General features: G+C 42.8%; 1 protein-coding gene across 1 annotated transcript in view; it reads left to right on the top strand.

Moving 5' to 3' along the window:
- TMPRSS15 (transmembrane serine protease 15) overlaps positions 1–25,294 on the top strand; it is a 508,008-nt gene that overhangs the window by 446,905 nt on the left and 35,809 nt on the right. Inside the window, exons 21-22 of the mRNA XM_044285898.1 lie at positions 14,438–14,487; positions 22,758–22,923. Of these exons, the coding sequence (XP_044141833.1) occupies positions 14,438–14,487; positions 22,758–22,923 (216 nt within the window). The remainder of the gene's footprint in view (positions 1–14,437; positions 14,488–22,757; positions 22,924–25,294) is intronic.

Below are 25,294 nucleotides of genomic sequence, written 5' to 3'. Positions count from 1 at the left end.
CATTTAGGAGCACTGTGGGTGGCACTGGGTGCACTGTGGATGTGACTTGGGGCACTGTGAATGTCACATGATTGCACTTAAGGAGCACTGTGGATGGCACTTGGGGCACTGTGGATGGCACTTGGGGGCACTGTGGATGGCACTTGGGGGCACTGTGGATGGCACATGGGGGGCACTGTGGATGGCACATGGGGGCACTGTGGATGTAACATGAGGGCACTGTGGATGGCACTGTTACAGGGTGCTGTGCATGTCACTCTTATGGGAGTCACTGTTATGGTGGCACAGTGGATGTCACTGTTATAGAGGGCGCTTTGGATGTCACTGTTATAGAGGGCGCTTTGGATGTCACTGTTATGAGGCACTGTGGATGTCACTGTTATGAAAGCACTGGAGATGTCACTGTTATAGCGGCGCTGCAGACGTCACTTTTATAGGGCCACTGTAGATGTCACTGTTATGTGGGCCCTGTGGAAGTCACATACGATTGCAGACCGCAAAACGGATATGGTCGCGTGCATGAGGCTTTAGATACTCACTTCAGCAGGCAGTATCACACATAAAAATCTTTGATACAGAAGCAGTAGACTGTATTGCAAATGCTAGATTTTGATACAGAGGCATGGCAGACAGTATCTGACATGATAAGCTTAGATCCAGACCACACCAGACATTATCATACAAGATAGGATTAGATACACAGCTCAGCAGGCAGGATCATACACAACAGTCTATGTATCAGGCACAGCAGGCTGTATCATATGCGAAAGGATTAGATACAGATAAGTTTGGATGTGCTTGCTAATTCAAGCTGTTTATTTCACTCTGGAGAAAAGAGCCTGTGGACTGTCAGTGATGTGATTTAGAAGCTAAGTAACAAAAAGCCTAGTAGGATTCTTGTATGGGTGTAGTGACATGGCTACAGGAGTTGTAGTGGGCGGAGCTCCTGCAGACTGAACAGTGTGGGGGAGGGGCAAACCTATGACTCTGAATATAAACAGATCTGCCAGGATGGTCTGATGCCCAGACAGGGAGAAGGAAAGCACAGACATGCATTTGGGGGCATATATATGCATGGTGAGGGGTTAGGAACACATAAAAAGAATTTTAAGTTTGAAACCAGACAACTTCTGCAATGTCAGATTTTGTAATTTTTTTTTTTTTAAATGATCATGGATTAATGGCTGATGCCTTTGTCTCTTTACCTGAACTGTAAAATGGTGGCCTCCATTTTTAATGATTTGTGCAGGGGGACAAATCACAAAAGTTTTGGATTCATCAAGTTTAGAAACATTTGGGAAATTCATAACAAATTTGATTAGCATAAGATTGATTCTCTCATATCTGTTCAAAACCTTGGATCTCCTTATTCTCCTACCGTAACCCTGATGAGAATGTCCAATAAAACTAAATAAGATTTGTACTATGCATGTTATATATGATAGGATATAAAACTTTTTTATGGCTCACATATATCAGCTTACCGAGTCTAGGATCAGGAGCATGAAGCCTTTTATCTTTTCCTCCTCTGGTAATTTAATCTATCAATTGTTCAAAGGATCAGCATTTTTAAAAAGGCAACGCGCTGTCGGTAGGGAGAGAGTTGCTTTATCTGTCTCTATGGAAACCTGCCCATCGAGATCAGTGTGACAAACTTGTCGAATTTCGATTTAGAACCTGTTGTTCACTGAAATCAGGCGGCTTTCACGCGGTCATTGCGAGAGGAGGCAAGTGCTCCGTTTATTACAGAATTGATTTTGTTAAGATGATGTGTATATTAAGTTTAGGAGCCGTACAGCTATTTCTATTTAGCTCAATTATGTGCTGATAAGAGAGAAAAGGGAGGAGATTAACACAACAAATTGTGTTAGCAAAATCAAATTCCCCAACTAATGCTGCCGAAGACACTATCTTCTGAGACATGGCAAATTATTTGTTGTATTATCGAAGCACAGGAGCCGCAATGTCACTCAAATCCCAAATGAAGTCGGAAATCTTGTAATTTAGATAAACCTAATTTGCTCTAAAGGCAATCATTTATTTAGATATTTATCATAATTTTGTTTATCATTAACAGTATTATGTATTGTTTTACTACTATTAAAATTTTTTGTACTAGTCTTATTTTTATCATCGCTCTGGTTGTTGTTATATGCAATCTGTGTCCGTCTGAATCTTTTTTTTTTTACAATGGGAAGCCCTTGGCACAGAGTCTCGTGTATGTGTGAACAGCCTATTGATTACTGTTGCTTTCTTTTCGCCTTCTGCGCTTACTTTCTATTCTGCAATAACACTGCAGTATTTTCAGTACATGTGGGAATACAATACATGCTTTGCATTGTGCTGTAGTTTAACCTCTGTGTAAGCCGCTCTAATATCAAGCCATAATGAAGAGAATTCTTTAGGATCTACTGATCTCTAGTGGCCAATATAATAAAACATTTCATTTCAGACGGTGCATCACAAGAAATATCTGGAAATTCATGTATTGCCATGTAAAGCTTGTCATAGGTTGCCCGTTCCCCCCCCCCCCCCCTGAATTTCCTGAACAATTGGGCTATAACAGTGATGGCCAACCTCCCAGCATGCTCTATTCATTTCTATGGAGTTCTGAGAACAGCCAAGCAAGTGTGCATTTTGGGATTTGTAGTTTTACCAGAGCTGGGGTGCCAGAGGTGAGCTATCACAGGGCTAAAGGGTGAAAACTGGATGTGCACTGTTATGGTTCCTATGCAATATTGTAGAATATATGAGCAACAGAGCAAAGGGAAGGCTCAGACTCCTGCTGCCAAGTGGTGGCATCAGCACAGAGGAAGCTCTGAAGGTGGGCAGATGGTTAAGCAATGTTGAGGAAGCTTGACGGTATCTATATACACATCACCGTATTTTCAGCAAATTCGGATGTGATTTGTCAATAATCTAATATTAGTGTTGAGCAAATCGAAGCCTGAAGAATTCACTTTGATCCAAATTTTAGGCCAGGCTCAGTGACGTCATCAGTGATGACATCATCACGTTCCCATGCGAGAATTTGCGTGGTGTCTTTAATCAAAATGGCCTCTACGTGAGCAAAATGGATAAGGTGAGTATATATTTTTTTTTAGCTGATTAACCCCTAAAAGGCCTACATTGTAGCCACAATTAGCAATGAACACAGCATCTGAGGGGTTCAATGATGGGGGCGGTGAGATCACCGTTCACCGTCATTGCACCCGCTACATACAAAGGAATGCGCTTTGTGACAAAGTAATTTGTCACAAATCAAATTTCTTTGTGAAATTTGGCAAAGCTGCCGATTCAAATTTTTCATAACTCTGCTCTCTATCTAATACACCATGGACTGGATTATTGTGAATGGTGAGAATTGAAGGGTTTTATTAATGAGAAGGTAAAGCACTAAAATAGCCTTATCTTTAATGTTTACTTTGCCTATAGTTGTCCTGTTGCAGAATATCAAAATGGCTTATTATTATCATCATTACATTTTGTGTGGAAAGGAAAGCTGATAAGGTTTCTTGTCCATGTTGTTGTCAGCGGTGATTGCCATCTGTTGAAAGTTCCACTTTCTTCTTGCTTTATGTTGCATGTTAGTCTGATGTGCAGTCTGATATGAACTGTTCAAGTCTGAAGTAAATTATGACATTCTTGCTGAAAATGAATTAATAAAAAACAACTCCCATAAACCCTTCCAATGCAAGTCATGCAATGTACACATAAAGTCTCAATCTGTAAAACAGAGATGAGGCTTTCTCAACCCAATGGTCGCATTCTGGCAGCATAGTATGTTGTGTCTTATGGTAGGCATCTGTTGCAAAACTAAGCTGATTAGTTATATCAGGAACATCTATCAGCAGAATGATGCGCAGTGCAAACCTGGAGGTCTCTTCAATTGCTGCATTTGATATGCAGTGATATGTAATATTATGTATTTTACATACATGTAGTGGCTGTGTGTTCCAGCAGAACAAAGGTTATCAATGGTTGGCTAACCACCCTTCTCTTCCCCTTCTGGTGCAAGTGGGCTGGTTGGACTTCCTGCCAGGAGGGTGAGTTCCAGTTTAACCCCCAGAAACCCAAATATAGAAAAAAAACTTATAATTTTTTTTTTAACCTTTCACATGTTGTTCTAGGAGGCTTGTGATGCCTAAATCAGTGTTTTTTTTTTGTATTTTGCCATTTTTGTAACTTCTTAGGGAGGATGTTGTAAAATTTAAATGCTGGGCCTGTAGGGTAGCAGAATTTCAATATCACTCACACTCTGAACACATGTAAGGAACAATTAAAAGTTTATTTGTACTTTATAGCTTATAAAGACCCACATGATTTTATGTATCTACACAATAAGAATAGTAAAATAGAAAAAAAGCAATTTTTATTATCAATTTAGTTTCGAAAATCATTTAATTGGTTTTTGAGATTAAGTAAGCGAAAAAAAAACTTACAATGAGAAACAATCCAAAAGAAATACAGAAAGGAAAATTGATAATCGAGGCAATTACACATTTGTTCAGACATCAGCATATTCACAATAGATGAAGTTCTATCAAAATCGGATGATAGCACCATATATCGGGAAGAGACCCTCACTTCAACATAGCAGCTACAATGAGATACTGTAGCGGATATCTGGAGCATAGGAGGAGGACAGCCAAGGCTCCCACACCTTCTCAAAAATACAGAATGTATCAGTGCGTATGGCTGACAATTTTTCATATTGGAGAATTTTATTAATCCTATCAAGCACCATTTGAAAGCACAGAGTGTCATTACGCCACTTGAAAGCTATGTGGATCCTGGTGGCCATCAAAATGTGTTGTGAGAGTTTAAACTTGGCAAATGTCAACCAATGCGGTTTATCACATAGGGAAATTACAGTGCAATACCGTAGACAGTAGTGAAGTTGTTTGGACCCATAGCCGTCTCACAGTCGGGCAAGTCCACCAAATGTGGTGCATAGTTCCCTCTTCTTCGCAACCTCTAAAACAATTAGGAGAGACCTCCGGATAGATACGATGAAGTCTGGCAGGAACCATATAGGTTCTGTGTAGTATTTTAATTGAGGTTTCGGCTAGTGTGACCTGACAGGATCCTTTTGTAAGAGTTTGAGATCTCTGGAACCATTTGGGAGACAAAGACTCATGTTGCATGTCCTCCTCCCAGGACTCTCATATAGGGCAGTTTGACACCTTCAGGAAAGTTACAAAGCAAACCATAAATACGAGACAGTAATCCATGTCTATATAAGGAATAGGTAACGAATCGTTCAAATGGGGAAAACGATATGTTCCTATTTGGTGTTTGTAAGGACCTCAAGAAGGAGAACACTTGATTCATACGCATATGCTCCCCGATTGGAGGGGAGTGGGCATCCCTGAAGTTGTCAATTGATAACAGTTTACCTCTGGTTAGGAATTTATGCAGTGAGCACAGTCGATTATTTAACCACCATGAGAAGTTACTACATTGAAGACCCGGGGAAAAACGTGGATTCCCTAATAGGTAAACTAGGGGGGATGGCCTGGTCTGGAACTCGTTCTTAAATCGAACAGAACTCCATAGAAGTAACTAATAATATGATAGTAGCGATGACGATCTTATGGAATGGGGAATAGCACCTTCCTTCCATATCAGAGCCCTCCAGGAGTAGGGGGAGATATTCGATGCCTCCATTTTAATCCATAAGGGATGTAACTTCGGATCTAGATGGGTCAAGAACATTTGGGCTAATCTAGCCGCTTTGTAGTACTTGACAAAGTCAGGGACAGATAACCCCCCAACCGACTTGTGCCTACACATAATTGTTTTGGAAATGCGAGGACGTTTATACGCCCATATAAACCGAAGCACATCTCCCTGAAGGGACCTCAAATCCAGTAAGGGAACTGGTACAGGAAGGGCTCTAAACAGATATAACAATCTTGGACGTATAACCATCCTAGTGATATTGATCCTTCCCACCCATGAAACTGGGAGTTTCTGCCAAGATACCAGATCCTGGCGTATTTTACAATACATTGGCAGGTAATTTGTTTTGTACGTGTTCTCTAGGGTACTCGGTATCGAGACCCCCAGGTAGGAGATGTGCTGAGGTCTGTACTGAAAGGGGAATTTTTGCAGAAGCAAAGTTTTCGTTATTTCTGGTGTGTTGCATAGCAATAATTCAGATTTGGCCTGATTCATTTTTAGACCCGAAGCCCTGGAGAAGGAATCAAGGAGTTTTAATAAGGAGGGGAAAGAAATAATAGGGTTAGTAATTGATAATAATAAGTCGTCAGCGAAAAGGCTCAGTTTATGTTCAGTGTCCCCTATTGAGAGTCCTGTGATGTCACTGTGATCTCTGATATGGGCCGCTAGGGGCTCAATGGCCAGGGCAAATAATGCTGGTGAGAGTGGGCACCCTTGACATGTCCCCCTCCCAATATGGATTGGACGGGCTTGAGTGGTCGGGAGCTTGAGATTGGCTTTTGGATTGGAGTAGAGGGCTTGGATAGCCATAAGAAAGGGACCCTTAATGCCCATTATTGTGAGAACCTTATAAAGATAGGACCAGGTAACCGTGTCAAAGGCCTTTTCAATGTCCAGCGCCAAGAGGGCAAGCGGGGTCTTTTGTTTGTTAGATGAGTGTATAATGTTCATTATTTTCCTAATATTATCCGGGGCCTCCCTGTCAGGGATGAATCCGACCTGGTCTTTATGGATGAGGTCTGGAATTAACCTATTAAGTCTATTTGCTAGTATTGAGGTAAAAAGTTTGTTATCTATATTCAGTAAAGAGATCGGTCTATAATTAGTTGTGAGCAAGGGGTCCCTATTAGGCTTGGGGATGACCGTGGTGGTGGCATTAAGGAATTCTTCAGGAGGAGAGGATCCCTGCATCAGCTGGTTACAAACATTAGTAAAGTGGGGGATAAGTATCAGGGCCAATTTTTTATAGTAGATGGCAGTATATCCGTCCGGGCCCGGGGCTTTTCCCAGTTTAAGGGAATTAATAGCATATGTCACCTCCTCAGCTGAAATTGGTTTACACAGTTCAGACTGCGATTCCGGGGTCAGTGTAGGTAATCTAGTGAACGAAATGAAATCCTCAGTCTGAGAATTAGGGTTCCCCCCGGGGGAAGTGTAAAGCTGTTCATAGTACTTGTGGAAGGTATTATAGATGATATCTGGATGTGATGTGACGTGGTCTGGCCGGGTGCGAATTTGAAACACTTGGTTGGTCTTTTGCCTCGCTTTAAGTTGACTGGCTAGAAGTTTATCTGGCTTATTAGCGAATCTGTAGTAAAAGGATCCTGTCCAGCGGAGGGCCTTTTCCGTATTGTTAGTAAGTATCATGTTTAGCTGCTGTTTCACTTCCTTAATGGCTTTTAGGAGATATAGAGATGGATTTCTCTGGTGCGCCCATACAAGCCTATTCAGCTTAAGCTCGAGGCTAGTTTGGATCTGGGTACGTTCTCTCTTGCGTTTGGACGCAATACCTTTCAGTTTACCCCTAACAAAAGCTTTATGTGTAAGCCATAGAATCATAGGGTCGATATCAGGAGTAGCATTATCAGTAAAGAAGTGTGAGATGTCTTCTTGCAGTTGGGTGAGTATGATAGGTTGCGTTATGATGGATTCATTTAGCCTCCAGAGCGGTCTGGAAGAGTTATGATGAGGTAGTGAGAAGGCTGATAAAACCATATCGTGGTCTGACCAAGGGGATACAATATGTCTAGAGTAAGACAGATTGGGGAGACAGGATGTAGACGCCAGAATCAAATCAAAACAGGAGTAAATTTGATGTGCAGGGGAGTAGTACGTGTAGCTCCTCTGTGAGCCATTATGTTCTCTCCATGTATCGGCCAAAGAGAGGGATTGTAAGAGTCGGTTTATCCTGCTGGACTGGGTTTTAGAACGGGGGGTAGTTTGTGGAGCTGAACGGTCCAGTGTAGGGTGGAGGGTCATATTAAAATCACTGCACCAAATAAATTTTTGATATGAGAGAGTTTCAGTTAGTTTACCCACGTCCTCGAGAAATGAAATGGGTCTATCGTTGGGGGCATAAGTATTAACTATACACATAGTTTCCTCTTTGTAGGTCCCAACTAAAATGACAAACCTTCCCTCTGGAGCAATGTTTGCGTGGGTAATAGTTATGGGAAAGGAGTTTCTCAAAAGGATGATCACACCTCTACTTTTAGAAATAAAGGTTGAAGAGTAATATCTGGAGTATTGAGGGTGGAGGTACTTCGGATGAGAGGTGTGAGAGAAGTCAGTCTCCTGTATACAGATGACGTCTGGCGCGTACCTGAGATATGAAGAAAAGGCAGTTTTCCTTCTCCTAGGGGAATTAAATCCCCTCACATTATGAGTCAGTATGTTATACATCTTAAGAGTTTAGAGGAGGAAACGGAAAACATGAAAGCGCCAGATATTATCCAAATCTAAATACATTGCCCATCCGACTATCTGGGTGACCCCATCCATCAAATACATAGACATATGCATTGCCTCAAAAAGTAGAACAACAAAAAAAGGGGTAAAAATCAACATGAAATAACAAAAAGGGCTATGAGGCCCGTAACTTACAACCTGTTTGGTTGGTAGATGTGGAAGGAGCCAGCCAAACCTTGGCCAGCGACGTCCCCTCACATAGACTCAAGGTAAGGGTCAGCATGAAAGTCCACATCGCCGGAACTCTATATAGAGAAAAAAGCCGTAAAGCCTATTATGCAAAATTGGAACACATTTCAAAGAACCAACATGAGGTGGGATCCAAGAGGATCTAGTGACCTCAGCAACAAGCTGGGTATGGAAAGGATATATAGCAGTCAAGAGGGCCGCGGTCTGCCCGATCCGGAGGTTTTTATTATCAATTTAATACAAAAAATGAGTATCATATTTAAAAAACACTGGATCCAGACTATATGTGCAAATCATGCTTGTTTTATTTGTTGATTTATTCAATTATGGTAGTCCCAAAAACGGTTATTTTGCTCTGAAAATCAGAGGCGAACATTGCACTTCCTGCAATGTGTGTTAGTGTAGCTTTTAGCACAGTGTTGGCACCGTCCTCTATCGGCTTTGATGGGAAAATGTTCAATCATGTCCATGCAAACGTCCTTTGGAGGGTGTGCATTTGACTTCTTAGCAGCTGAAGAACCTCCATTATCTGTATAATGTCTCTTTTGGGAAGTCAAGGACCCCCCTCATGGATGAAACTGGGCTTGCAGATGGTCGCCCTCGCATTGGCACTGATACAGCCGTGTCGATCAGGATTAGTGATGAGCGGCAGGGGCAATATTCGAATTTGCAATATTTCGCAAATATTTGGGTGAATATTCGCCATATATTCGAGAATTTGTGATCTCTAGGCATTATTTTCTTATTGCATAAAATTTGCATAAATATTCTCACATAAAAATTCGCATGAACTGATATTTTTTAAAAAATCAAATATTCGCGATTACGAATATATTTTGCGATATTCTAAATATTCGCGAATTCTCAAAGTGCCGATATTCACGATTAAAATTCGCAATTCGAATATTCGTGATCAACACTAATCAGGATAAGAGAAGATGCCAACTGGGCCTGAAACAGTCTGGGAAGGTGCATTTGTCTGGCTGTTCCTGTGTAATGAATTCCACAATCCAGCAGCCTAACAATCAATGGGATGCTGGTGAAAAAGTTGTCTGCATAGATCTTGTAGTTGTGACCATATGGAAGCGTGGAAGCAAGTTTCATCACAACATTCCCTGATAGTCCAAGTTGCCCGTGTTCCATTCATACTGCCTTGGTACACATAAAAATCACAAAGTATACCAGAGATTCTAGTCCTTGACCACTGCTTTAACCCCCATGGGTTTGGTTTGCCATGCATGTACTGTTTGATGCTGCTGAATCTCCCCCTGAAAGGGATCATCATTTCATCAACAGAGTTATGTTCTTAAGGGACCACCTTTAGGCATTTCTCTCTGACAGCATCAAGTCATGGTCTGAGTTTATAGAGTTTGTCAGTGTTTTGTTCCATATCAGACACGGTTAGATTGTTCACAAAATGTTTTGTGACATCACATCGGAGACAGGACTGTATATTGTGTCTGCTTCCCAGTACATGCAGACTCCGGGCATTTGGACAACAAGACCTATCTTCAGATACATGCCAATCATCTGGTCTATTTCCTTTGTTTTTATCGATGATCCTTTCTTCTGAAAACTGTACTGATTGGTGTTATCTGCCAGAGCGTTGATCATGTCTTCTGTCACAAACTTCTGAAAGTACTCCAGTGGTGTGCAGAGGGATTTGACACCATTACTGATATCCTGACCAGAAAAATCTGTACTGGGACTGATGAAATTCTTTTTTACCCATCGATACCTGTCATGGGGCATGGTTTGGGCATCAGGATGCACTGCTTCTGTTGGGGTGATGTGAACATCAGAAGTTAGGTGGTCGTTGGGTAATTTATTTTCCTTGTCCACTTCACAGACAACTCCATACTCCTCTTCGTCACTTGAATCTGAGTCAAAGGACATTTCCAAGTTGCTGTCCCCATTCAAAACCTTGCTACCACTTTGACCCACTGTTGTAAAATTACAACTTAGAAATAACCAGCTCTAAATCTCTCAATATCAGTATATTCAATGATGTCATAAAATCTGCATGATCTACACATATCAATTATCATATTTCAAGCTTTTTACTTACTTGAGTCTTGATTTATCCCGTCCAAAACAACAAGATGATGTACTTCAAAGCAGGCACCTGGGTTGTATGACTTCATGGCCAGATAAACAGGCCTATTTACACATTCAACCATCCAATAGTGTTGCAGAACTGAACAATAGAAACTATTAGTAATGTACATGAGTTTTTAAAAAGAAGAAAATGGGGGAGGGTTTATTTTTGTAGCCTTAAATGTGATGTTGTATTATTACAACACTGGGTCTCTGGGGGTTAATGAGTCATAGCTAGGAGGAGGAGAGGGGACAGAGCTACCCTGCTCTGAAAGTTGGAGAATGAGTAAGCAGCTCAACGAGTTCCCACATCCATGAACCGTATGTTTTTCCCCTGTGAGGGAAGTTCAGGAACTAGATATCCTTCTCCTACAAGAATAACTGCTAAAGACAGCCTCAAGTAAAGCCTTGAGAAGACAAGACAGCAGAGTGATTAGCCAGGTACAGCTGTACAGACACAGCTCAGACACCATCACCTACCTAAACCATCGCTAGGCCAGATTAACCTTAAGTCTCTACTACAGTGAACAAATATATCCACAAGTGTTTGCTAGTGCCAACTAGTAATGAGCGGCATAGGCAATATTCAAATTTGCGAAATATTTGAATATTCGCCATAAATTAGCAAAATCAAGAATTCGCGATCTCCAGTCATCGTTTACTTGATTGTGAAAATCGGCAATGTAATATATTCATGATAAATTTGCGATTAGAATATTCAACACAATTCGGGAATATGAATGTACAGCACTATATTCTAAATATGCGCAAATTCTCAAAGTGGCAATATTAGCAATTAAAATTCGTGATTCAAATAGTCACCCTCAACACTAGTGCCAACCTATTGCCATCCATCCAGCCACCATATCTCTTCATATGGTGCCAGAGAGACTTCACGCTGTATTTATTGCTACTAGATGTGCTTTGCAATAAGTAAAGAAAGACTGTTAAACGTTCACTTCTGAACTGATTCTTTAATTTACCTCTTCATTGCACTGAGCCAAGGGATCGACGGCCTGAGGGAGTACACTGTGACACAACACTTCATCAGGGCCACTACTGCTTCTATCTACACGGCTCCTCATGGGCTCACTAAAAATGTCCTACATAAATCTGTCCAGTAAGAGCCCTGCTATAGACATCGAATAAGGCTAACATCAGACAAAGACTAGCATATTAAGCTTAAAGGGAACCTGTCATGTGGATATTTGATTATAATCTAACTAATTATATACAATCATTAACTACTAAAAAGTACCTTAGATGTATTCACTTACTGGTGTGACAGATGGTTACCTCATAATATATACACAAAGATGCCGCATGCTAATGAGCTGATTCGAGTCCGGCGTGATGTCATTGAGTCCAGCGTATATTTTATTCAGAGCTATAGCCACTCCCCTGCCCACCTGCTACTGATTCTTATGGAAAATAACTGTCACTCAGCAGCAGGTGGGCAGGGAGAGTCAGGAGCTCATGAATATTCATGACTCATCATTATCAACTGGAGCTTTTCAATACAAGATGTTGGCTGATTGACTGGGTCAATTAAAGAAAGTGACCCAGCATTTTGCTAAGCGAATCAGTCACTTATTTATGTTGCCCTTAGTTAGGATACCATAAAACTGGTGACAGGTTCCCTTTAAAGAGGATCCACCACCTCTCCTGATATGTCCATGTTAGTAACTACTTGCATTCCCCATGTAATAACAATTGTAGAGCATCTTGCCTTATCAGTCTATGTTGAGTAAGTATAGGGTCTGCACTCTCCACTCAACTATTTAGTGCGAGCGAAATGACGTGATAATCAGTTGACTAGGAACAGGAAATCGCTGCACTCTATTCATGTGATGCAATTAAGGTATTTTATTTTTTAGCATAATGACGTTGTAAATTCCGATTTTTATGTAGAATTTTTCCACATATAGGATCACTGAACGTTTCTGTCCAGCAGGAATTTACCCAGTGGTATGACCTGGGGTATATAGCTGCTTCAGGGGTGGCTGGATCGTAGATCCTATAAGTCTATGTTGGTCTGTTCCGCAATAATTCCTGTACAATGAAATGAATTGTCAGCAGCGTGCAATAAAGGTCTGACTGGGTGTTACCAATTGTGGGGTGGGTGTCCCTATACCGTCTGCCACTGACAGCACTGATTGTATAGTGTCAGACTGTGCAGGACACACTTCCAACTGGTAACACCCAGAGGGACTTCTAGTAGGAATATTTAAGGAATGGCATAATTACCTGGCGAATGCAAGTAGTTACTAAAACAGACATGTCAAGAGAGGTGACAGGTCCTTTTTTAGGAGGCCAAAAATATTAGATAAATATTGTTCAACCCTACTTTTTGTGATATATACCAACTATCCTATGTGTAAGGTATTCTCCCAACTCTTCCTCCAATAGCAGTTGTTGGTGGAAGAAAGGATTTGGCATTTTAGAAGTTTTAATTTGCCCAGTCCCTGCTAGACAACCTTTTCCACTTTTCCGACTGAAAACTTGCCAGTATGACTGATCTGAACATGCATGTTTATTTTTGGATTTGTCAGTCAAAAACTATTGTCAACTTTAGATAATCTGATGTCTGAGGCTTATCAACATCTCCCACTGGAGAAATCAATGACTGATTGGATTGGATTGATGCGTGTCTAATCCTCTGTTTCCACTGACATTACAGTTGTCTGCCACTTGTTCCCCTTCTGTATATACAAACAGCTTGTCTTACAGAAACCAAGAAGATAGATGACAGCTGACAGTCACATCACCTTTTTATGGGCAAGTTAAAATGCAGTAAACTCAAAGAAAACAGCATTCCTGTCTTAGTGGCTTACAAGGCAGGTAACAATAGTACATGTAGTGAAAACTTCTCTAGTAGACCACCACTCGGAGCAAGGTTATCTTGACCAGATTTCCTGAAATGGATTTTCAGTTAAAATTATCTGATATGCTTACTGGCCATCATCTTTGAGAGGACCAGTCCTCTAGTCTAGAAGACCATTTTTCCATGAAATTTTGGGTGGTCTCAAAAAACACCCAACAATATATTAGCATGTTGTTGTCATCTCCTTGTCCAGTACCCACATGAATAAAGACCTCTTCTGGATCTACAGTATAAATCAAGGCTGCCAGTAGGGTCAACATCACTGTGATGGTCATTTAGATCAGAATAGCTGTGAGGTTCGGCATCAAAGAACATATGTGGTTACTATATCTCTCCCCATAAATCCTCTTTACCACTCATAGGCTTTGATTTTGGCTCTTTTCCAACTCCAACTCCTGACTAGCACTTTAGGCCACTGTTTAGAGAGATATTTGAGGAGATGGAGTATAAGGTATATTCAGTTTTCAGGAAATCTTTTTTATACTATCTTGAGTTCTGGTAATTCCTGGTAGCTTTGGAACATCACCACATCGACATTCCTTTTTACCAGTACTGCAATTACTTGTTTGCATTTTGATTAATTTCTTCTGTTTCTTGTATTGTGTACCAGTGATGGTTTTAACTACTTAGTCACAAAGACGAGCACATTAAGTGGCTGAATGCAAGACTTCAAGTAGCTTGGTAACTTTTTAGTGCAGTTGATGATAAAACATGCAACACAACATCCTGAAATAAGCAGATAGTTTAGCTGAAGTGAAGGATAAGATTGTAGTCACTTAACACACTGGGAAGATATTCATATTTTCTTATTCATCTTTCTTTTTTTTATTACAGCAACTCTTGCAGTAACCAAAGCGTTATTTACATTGAGTGCAACCCCAGAGGTAGGTATCACTTACTTACATGATGTTTACCTGTTCATTTGTATTTTGGTTCAGTGCAAGTGGCTTTATAAATGGCTCAAACAAATCGATCCATTTCATTAAATAGGGTATTCTGGTTGTGTCAATTTATCCCCTACCCACAAAACTGGGGATAACTATTAGATCAGTGGACGTCCTACCACTGGGTCCACCACTGATCGCAAGAACTGGGACCCCATAACCACTTGAATCCACCTGAAATGAACAAGGTGATGGTCAAGCATGTACACTGCCACTCAATTTCCAAGGGAGTTCTGGAAATAGCCAAGTGCTGAACTCTTCTGGCTCCAGAACTCTCGTAGAGATACATAGAGTGGCAGGAGCGGCAGTGTGCATGCTCTACTCGCTGCTCCTCGAGGTACGAGGTTTCCATTCTTGTGATCAGTGGGGGTCTCAGCAGTAGTTATCCCCAATCCTTTGTAAAAGGGATAATTTGTCACAACCTGGACACCTCTTTAAGATTAGGACATGCAAACTAGTTCCCATCCTACAATATAAATCTATACTGTAATCAATATTCAAGTTTTCTGCTAAGTCTATTGACACTTTTCAAACCAGTTTTATTGTTCAACTGTACCTAAGGCTGGGCTCACATCACCATTTAGTTTTCCATTCTTTTGATCTGTCAGAAGAAAATAAAATTAAAAAGAAATTGATCTTTCATTTTCAGCATCTTTTGTGCTTATTTTGCTTCTGTCTTAGTTCTGTCTCTGAGATCTGTTATTTTTGATGAGAAAACAATTCGTCCACAATGGTGATGTGAACCTGGCTAACATAAAAAAGAACAACTTTCATTACTTCACAAACAAGACTGGAGCAAATGGACTATTGTTTGTCTAAAGTGAACTTTTCCTTATCTACTATAGTGAGGGACAATCTGCTATTTCATATTCCAGGCTCTGCCCCCCCCCCCCCATTACCTACTGTTCTGTACTAACCCATGCTATTGACTAACACATTAGTGATAGGTTCTGAAACCTGAACCACAGGATGAAGGTAAAAAACATGTTAAAAATAATATTTTGAGGGCAGTCAAAGCTGAATGTTAACCTATCTTTCTTCCCACCCTCATGGACAAAGAAGCAACTTCAACTTATGAGAGTTAGGTAGAGTTGAGCGGACACCTGGATGTTCGGGTTCGAGAAGTTCGGCCGAACTTCCCGGAAATGTTCGGGTTCGGGATCCGAACCAGATCCGAACTTCGTCCCAAACCCGAACCCCATTGAAGTCAATGGGGACCCGAACTTTTCGGCACTAAAAAGGCTGTAAAACAGCCCAGGAAAGAGCTAGAAGGCTGCAAAAGGCAGCAACATGTAGGTAAATCCCCTGCAAACAAATGTGGATAGGGAAATGAATAAAAATAAAATAAATAAAAATTAACCAATATCAATAGAGAGCCATAGCAGAGAATCAGGCTTCACGTCAGCCACCACTGCAACAGTCCATTGGCATATATTTAGGCCCCGGCACCCAGACAGAGGAGAGGTTCATTCAACTTTGGGTAGCCTCGCAATATAATGGTAAAATGAAAATAAAAATAGGATTGAATGAGGAAGTGCCCTGGAGTACAATAATATATGGTTAAGGGGAGGTAGTTAATGTCTAATCTGCACAAGGGATGGACAGGTCCTGTGGGATCCATGCCTGGTTCATTTTTATGAACGTCAGCTTGTCCACATTGGCTGTAGACAGACGGCTGCGTTTGTCTGTAATGACGCCCCCTGCAGTGCTGAATACACGTTCAGACAAAACGCTGGCCGCCGGGCAGGCCAGCACCTCCAAGGCATAAAAGGCTAGCTCTGGCCACGTGGACAATTTAGAGACCCAGAAGTTGAATGGGGCCGAACCATCAGTCAGTACGTGGAGGGGTGTGCACACGTACTGTTCCACCATGTTAGTGAAATGTTGCTTCCTGCTAACACGTTGCGTATCAGGTGGTGGTGCAGTTAGCTGTGGCGTGTTGACAAAACTTTTCCACATCTCTGCCATGCTAACCCTGCCCTCAGAGGAGCTGGCCGTGACACAGCTGCCTTGGCGACCTCTTGCTCCTCCTCTGCCTTGGCCTTGGGCTTCCACTTGTTCCCCTGTGACATTTGGGAATGCTCTCAGTAGCGCGTCTACCAACGTGCGCTTGTACTCGCGCATCTTCCTATCACGCTCCAGTGCAGGAAGTAAGGTGGGCACATTGTCTTTGTACCGTGGATCCAGCAGGGTGGCAACCCAGTAGTCCGCACACGTTAAAATGTGGGCAACTCTGCTGTCGTTGCGCAGGCACTGCAGCATGTAGTCGCTCATGTGTGCCAGGCTGCCCAGGGGTAAGGACAAGCTGTCCTCTGTGGGAGGCGTATCGTCATCGTCCCGCCTTTCCCCCCAGCCACGCACCAGTGATGGGCCCGAGCTGCGTTGGGTGCCACCCTGCTGTGACCATGCTTCATCCTCCTCCACCTCCTCCTCATCCTCGTCCTCCTCGTCCTCCAGTAGTGGGCCCTGGCTGGCCACATTTGTACCTGGCCTCTGCTGTTGCAAAAAAAACTCCCTCTGAGCAACAGGGCACACAGGTCTCGCATGGAGGCCCAGTCATTGGTGGTGAAGTGGTGCTGTTCCGTAGTGCGACTGACCCATGCGTGCTGCAGCTGAAACTCCACTATGGCCTGCTGCTGCTCGCACAGTCTGTCCAGCATGTGCAAGGTGGAGTTCCACCTGGTGGGCACGTCGCATATGAGGCGGTGAGCGGGAAGGCCGAAGTTACGCTGTAGCGCAGACAGGCGAGCAGCGGCAGGATGTGAACGCCGGAAGCGCGAACAGACGGCCCGCACTTTATGCAGCAGCTCTGACATGTCGGGGTAGTTGTGAATGAACTTCTGCACCACCAAATTCAGCACATGCGCCAAGCAAGGGATGTGCGTCAAACCGGCTAGTCCCAGAGCTGCAACGAGATTTCGCCCATTATCGCACACCACCAGGACGGGCTTGAGGCTCACCGGCAGCAACCACTCGTCGGTCTGTTGTTCTATACCCCGCCACAACTCCTGTGCGGTGTGGGGCCTGTCCCCCAAACATATGAGTTTCAGAATGGCCTGCTGACGTTTAGCCCGGGCTGTGCTGAAGTTGGTGGTGAAGGTGTGTGGCTGACTGGATGAGCAGGTGGAAGAAGAGGAGGAGGAAGCTGAGTAGGAGGAGGTGGCAACAGGAGGCAAAGAATCTTGCCCTGCGATCCTTGGCGGCGGAAGGACGTGCGCCAAACAGCTCTCCGCCTGGGGCCCAGCTGCCACTACATTTACCCAGTGTGCAGTTAGGGAGATATAGCGTCCCTGGCCGTGCTTACTGGTCCACGTATCTGTGGTTAGGTGGACATTGCCACAGATGGCGTTGCACAGTGCACACTTAATTTTATCGGATACTTGGTTGTGCAGGGAAGGCACGGCTCTCTTGGAGAAGTAGTGCCGGCTAGGAACAACATACTGTGGGACAGCAAGCGACATGAGCTGTTTGAAGCTGTCTGTGTCCACCAGCCTAAATGACAGCATTTCATAGGCCAGTAGTTTAGAAATGCTAGCATTCAGGGCCAGGGATCGAGGGTGGCTAGGTGGGAATTTACGCTTTCTCTCAAATGTTTGTGAGATGGAGAGCTGAACGCTGCCGTGTGACATGGTTGAGATGCTTGGTGACGGAGGTGGTGGTGTTGGTGGTACATCCCCTGTTTGCTGGGCGGCAGGTGCCAACGTTCCTCCAGAGGCGGAGGAAGAGGCCGAGGCGGCAGCAGCAGAAGAGGCCGAGGCGGCAGCAGCAGAAGAGTTAGCAGGGGGAGCCTGAGTGACTTCCTTGTTTTTAAGGTGTTTACTCCACTGCAGTTCATGCTTTGCATGCAGGTGCCTGGTCATGCAGGTTGTGCTAAGGTTCAGAACGTTAATGCCTCGCTTCAGGCTCTGATGGCACAGCGTGCAAACCACTCGGGTCTTGTCGTCAGCACATTGTTTGAAAGAATTGCCATGCCAGGGAACTTCTTGAAGCTGCCTTTGGGGTGCTCGGTCCCAGATGGCGGCGGTCAGTAGCAGGCGGAGTCTCTTGGCGGCGGGTGTTCTGCTTTTTCCCACTGCTCCCTCTTTTGCTACGCTGTTGGCTCGGTCTCACCACTGCCTCTTCCTCCGAACTGTGAAAGTCAGTGGCACGACCTTCATTCCATGTGGGGTCTAGGACCTCATCGTCCCCTGCATCGTCTTCCACCCAGTCTTGATCCCTGACCTCCTGTTCAGTCTGCACACTGCAGAAAGACGCAGCAGTTGGCACCTGTGTTTCGTCATCATCAGAGACATGCTGAGGTGGTATTCCCATGTCCTCATCATCAGGAAACATAAGTGGTTGTGCGTCAGTGCATTCTATGTCTTCCACCGCTGGGGAAGGGCTAGGTGGATGCCCTTGGGAAACCCTGCCAGCGGAGTCTTCAAACAGCATAAGAGACAGCTGCATAACTTGCGGCTCAGACAGTTTCCCTGGTATGCATGGGGGTGATGTGACAGACTGATGGGCTTGGTTTTCAGGCGCCATCTGTGCACTTTCTGCAGAAGACTGGGTGGGAGATAATGTAAACGTGCTGGATCCACTGTCGGCCACCCAATTGACTAATGCCTGTACCTGCTCAGGCCTTACCATCCTTAGAACGGCATTGGGCCCCACCAAATATCACTGTAAATTATGGCGGCTACTGGAGCCTGAGGTAGTTGGTACACTAGGACGTGTGGCTGTGGCAGAACGGCCACGTCCTCTCCCAGCATCAGAGGGTCCACGAACACCAACACGACCATGTCCGCGTCCGCGTCACTTACTAGATGTTTTCCTCATTGTTACCGTTCACCACAATAAGAAAAATATTATTTGGCCCAATGTATTGAATTCAAATTCAGGCCTTTTTTTACAGACACCTAACACTATCTGACTATCTATTTAGGTACCGTATTACACTAATACAGGCATAGCAGTGACGACAGATTTAGCTGGATATAAATTTGAGGCCTATTATTTAGGCGCTGGGTGACAGGTATAGGTTTACTGACATAATTAGACTTGGAAATGCACAGTAGCGTGTGTGTGAAGTTATTCAGAATGACCCTATGTGCACCTTGAATCTTATATACCCTTTTAGGGATAGATTTAAAATAGCTCTGATACAGCAGAAACCACTAAATTAGGAAATTGCTAAATTGGGAATTGTATTTCAACCCAGAACAAAAACTGTGCTTTGACGGACACTAATTAACTTGACCAGCCACAGCAGTAACAACAGATTTAGCTGGATATAAATTTGAGGCCTATTATTTAGGCGCTGGGTGACAGGTATACGTTTACTGACAGAATTAGACTGGGATATGGCCAAAAAATAACCACACTATTGATGGTTAAATGCACTTGGTGTGACAGCTTGACCAACCACACTATTGATGGTTAAATGCACTTGGTGACAGGCTGAGCTTGCCCCTGATGTAGTATATGGCCAAAAAATAACCAGACTATTGATGGTTAAATGCACTTGGTGTGACAGCTTGACCCTGATGTAGGATTTAGCCAAAAAAACAACCACACCATTGAGGGTTAAATGCACTTGGTGACAGGCTCAGCTTGCCCCTGATGTAGTATATGGCCAAAAAATAACCACACTATTGCTGGTTAAATGCACTTGGTGTGACAGCTTGACCCTGATGTAGGATTTAGCCAAAAAAACAACCACACCATTGAGGGTTAAATGCACTTGGTGACAGACTCAGCTTGCCCCTGATGTAGTATATGGCCAAAAAATAACCACACTATTGCTGGTTAAATGCACTTGGTGTGACAGCTTGACCCTGATGTAGGATTTAGCCAAAAAACAACCACACCATTGAGGGTTAAATGCACTTGGTGGCAGCTTGTGCTGGCACACCACAAGACACAAAATGGCCGCCGATCACCCCAGAAAAAAGTGACTCAAAAACGCTCTGGGCAGCCTAAAAACAGTGAGCAATTCAATAGCAGCAGTTCAATCATCCACAGGCTGCAGATCGATCTCTGAATGAAGTCTTTTGGAGGAGTTAATCACTGCCTAATCTCGCCCTAACGTCGCAGCTGCAACCTCTCCCTATGCTGATCAGAGCAGAGTGACGGGCGGCGCTATGTGACTCCAGCTTAAATAGAGGCTGGGTCACATGGTGCTCTGGCCAATCACAGCCATGCCAATAGTAGGCATGGCTGTGACGGCCTCTTGGGGCAAGTAGTATGACGCTTGTTGATTGGCTGCTTTGCAGCCTTTCAAAAAGCGCCAAGAAAGCGACGAACACCGAACCCGAACCCGGACTTTTACAAAAATGTCCGGGTTCGGGTCTGTGTCACGGACACCCCAAAATTCGGTACGAACCCGAACTATATATCCGGGTTCGCTCATCCCTAGTGTTAGGTTTTCTGTGATTTTCTCCCTTTTATTTGATAGCTGTTTTGGTTGTATGTCAGTTTATTTTGTCCTTTTTACATATTTGTAAGCATTGGACCCTTTTTATATTCAGTCCTTGTAGCTCTAATAACCCATAGGTTTTTTTGAGGAGTGATGCCATAAAGTGGTATGTGTCAACATGGTAATGCACTGACATCCCATCAGACATAATGATATATACATACAAGTATGTATTTGGCACATGTGGATTGCTATTGGTGGGATTTATGCTCAATGTGCAGCCTGAAGTGGAAGGTTCATGCAACAGTGAGTGAGTGGAGATAGATCAGCCCTTTAGAATTTTTATTTTTTTTGCATATATTTGAGCTGAAATTCAGATTTTCACACAGGTCCATAAAGTAGATAAAGATAACCAAATCAAATAAAGGAGGCAAAAATATTAGTAAATGATTTACTAAGGAAAATTATCCAACATCACATGCCTATGAGTGACAAAAGTATGTAAACCTTAAAGATTATTAGATAATTTGACGGTGAAATTAGAGTCAGATGTTTTAAATCAATGGAATGATAATCAGGTGATAGTGGGTGACCTGTTTTATTTAAAGAACAGGGATCTATCAAAGTCTGATCTTCACAACACGTGTTTGTGGAAATGTATCATGGTATGAACAATGAAGATTTCTTAGGACCTCAGAAGAGAAGTTGTTGATGCTCATCAGGCCAGAATAGATCACAAAACCATTTCTAAAAAGTTTGGACTCCACCAATCAGACAGATTGTGTACAAATGAAGGAAATTCAAGACCATTTTTACCCTCACCAGGAGTTGTCAACCAACAAAGATCACAGCAAGAGCAAGGCGTGTAATAGTCCATGAAGTCACAAAGGAACCCAAAGTAACCTGTAAGCAACTAAAGGCCTTTCTCACATTAGCTAATGTTAATGTTCATTATTCTACTATTAGAAGGACACTGAACAACAATGATGAACATGGCAGGATTACAAGGGGAAAACAGCTGCTCTCCAAAAAGAACATTGTAGCATTCTACAGTTTGCCAAAGATCACCTGGACAAGCCAGAAGGAACAATGTTTGTGGATGGATGAGACCAAAATAGAACATTATGGTTTCAATGAGAAATGTTATGTCTGGAGACAGGCATTTCAGCATAAAAACCTCATCGCTTTGTTGCATCTGGACCATGATGGCTTGCCATCATTGATAAAGCTATGGCTACATAATCATACCAGCAAATTCTAAAGGAAAATGTCACATCAGCCAGTAAGCTGAATCTCAAGAGAACCAAAACAATGACCATAAGCACACAAGATGTTCTACCAAAAAATGATATAGAAGAAGCTATTTTGTATGGAAGAATGGGCTAAAAATCCTCCAAGCCAATGTGCAGGACTAATCAACAATTACTGGAAATGTTTGGTTGCAGTTATTGCTGCACAAAGGAGTCACACCAGATACTAAAAGCAAATGTTCACAGACTTTTGCCACTCATAGACATATGATATTGCATTATTTTTCCTCAATAAGTAAATCACCAAGTCTAACATTTTCGACTCATTTGTTTGATTTGTTTATCTTTATCTGCTTTTAGGACTTGTGTGAAAATCTGATGTAGTTTTGGGTCAAATTTATGCAGAGATATGAAATATTCTGAAGGCTTCACCAATTTCCAAGCACCACTATGACAGTGAAAGTTCCAGGAAATACCTTTACTGCATGAAAGAATTGTCTATGAACTTATTATTTTCTCATCCCAAATGGTTGGAAACTAATTTTGTACAACTTTCTCTTCAGAATGTGGTAAACGGCAAGTGAGCAATTCCAAAATAGTAGGTGGCACCAATGCTGGAGTAGGAGCTTGGCCTTGGATTGCGTCTCTGTACTTTAATGGAAGACAAGTATGTGGAGCATCCTTGGTCAACAAAGAGTGGCTGGTGTCCGCAGCTCATTGTGTTTATGGGTAGGTTACAGTTCTCTGTTGTTTTGCTATTTAATACATAAATGTTATATACCTGAAACAAAGTTGATACCCTGCTTCGAAGGAAGTTACCGGGACCTGTTTTTCGTCAGACTGCCACTGAAGCTAATCATTGATCTAAGCAGTCTCATGTGCAAGAAGATAAGGGAGATAACCTTTGTGACCAGAGCAGAATTATTAAGGCCTCTTTAACACAGTCAGTGTTTGATCAGTTATTTCTATCAGTGATTGTGAGCCAAAACCAGATGTAGGTCAAACACACAGAACAGTTGGAGATCTTTCCATTATACCTTATCTCTGTGTAGGCTTCACTCATGGTTTTGGCTCACAATCACTGATGGAAGTCACAGATCAAAAATTGACTGTGTGAAAGCTGCCTAAAGTAAATTTATTGCACACATTTTTATTTATTTATTTATTTTTTACTTCAGTCCTGGGGAAAAAAAAAAAAAAACTTTAAAGGAGTTTTATCTAACCCATGGAAGAAAGTTTCAGCAGTGCTTATCCATCTGTGGTACCCCCAATTTCACGGTCTAGGCTGAGATTATGTGACTGCCCGAGTAACTGCGGGTCCTTCCATTGAAGTCCCATGTGCCCCTGTGTCTTCCTATTCTGCTGCATAATCTACATGCCGCTGAACAGGAAGAAACACGTGCATAACTGGGCGTTAATTCAGCGGAAAAGCCCGGTCATGTGATCACAGCTGAGATCATGAAATTGGTTGAGCCACATATGGATAAGTACTGATCTTCCTTCCACAGGTTAGCTGGAATCTATTTAATTTACACAATACTGGAGATCCCTCAAGCCCTTATGCACATGTCAAAGACGTATTATGGGACTATCTATTCTAGGGTCAATTATTCTAGGAGATAATCTGAGGGATTATGGAAAAACTTTAGTAGGGCCTCATGGAGGACAAAGGGGGCTCTCATCTCTTCGCAACTAATACAGTAGATATATGGAGCCAGAATTCACCTTGTGCCTGAGGCTTTAAAGCAGAGCTGTCAACTATCCTGACATATATGTTTTACTAAAAACTTGCAATCCCCATAAAATAACATTTCTGAAGCATTTTTTCTTCTTAAACCTCTACATTGTGCTATTCTTCTACTATTCCTCCTGAATGAATAAATCGAGAACTGACCTTTCCCCTTGTCATTTGAGGAGTGTCCATATATTCATTCTCTCTGGCATAGTCCAATCAGTAGTGACAGTGTCAGACTGTGCAGTGTTCATCCTATTGTTGTCCAAAGAAGTTGTCCAACCTTGGAGTCAACAACCCCTGGGGTCCTAACCTCTGGTCCTGAAAGTAAAAACCCCGGTCACCTTTCTGCAGTCGTCCCCCCCCCCCCCCCCGGCCACTTCTGGTCTCTGCAGAATGAAGCTGTTGGTACCGTGACTGCTGTGGCCAAAAACAGGTCTCAGGGGCTTGAATGGTATACCACAGCTGAGTAGCTGTGACCACTGAGATCTATGATTTGCCACAGTGGTCACAGTACCATGTCATTTCTTTGTGCAGCAAGTGCCTGAGAACCTGGGACAGGGAAAGGCAGTGGTAGTGGCTCTGGCTGCAGAAAGTTTATCACAATTTCTTTCCTCACACCAATGCTCGCTAGGGCCTGTGTCTTTCCTCAGGGCACACCCTGGTTCTGGAGCTCCTGCCTGATGGTATTGTAGTGCTGTGATGTTAAGTGTTTGTATGGGTGCAAGGCAGGGTGTGTAGAGTTTAATTGCCAGCGTATGGTGCAGTGGTCAGACAACTATTCCAGAGGTAACAGAATAAACAACTCTCTTTACTGAAGCCAGGCTATGAGCTGTGCGCTGCGATTGGCCAGCAGTGCAGCAAGGGACACGCCTCCTACAAGAAATCAGTCAGAGGGAGCGCAGACACCGGAGCCTATACCGGGCGAACGGAGCGGCGCCCAGACTTACTAGTAAGTGCAGGGGGACCCCTGGGCGCCGCTCTGCCCACAGGTATAGTTAGTTTTTAGTTTGTAGAGTAGTGAAAGGTCCTCTTTAAATGATAAATATCCCCCACAGTATTTAGCTTTCATGATTTTGAGACCGACAAGCTTCTCTATAGTGGATTTCTATGACAAAAAAAAAAAAAAAAAAAAATTAATTTTAAAAACTTTTTTTTATTTAAGACTCTAAACTTTCTTCCAGTATAAACAGCTTGTTTAGAAGCCATAATACTCAGTTAACATCTCAGGCCACTTGACAGCCTCTCTGTATTCACTTCACCAGTATGGGAAATTCAATATTCGCAGAGCTGCTATTGGACCAGTCCTAGCTCAGGTCATTTATATTCATGTGTTTGATTAACATATAATACCTATTTACAGAAATG

The sequence above is a fragment of the Bufo gargarizans genome, chromosome 3 (genome assembly GCF_014858855.1).
Source record: "Bufo gargarizans isolate SCDJY-AF-19 chromosome 3, ASM1485885v1, whole genome shotgun sequence".
Lineage (NCBI taxonomy): Eukaryota > Metazoa > Chordata > Amphibia > Anura > Bufonidae > Bufo > Bufo gargarizans.
The sequence above is the reverse complement of the archived record's forward strand: the minus strand, read 5'-3'. Positions and strand labels throughout refer to the sequence as shown.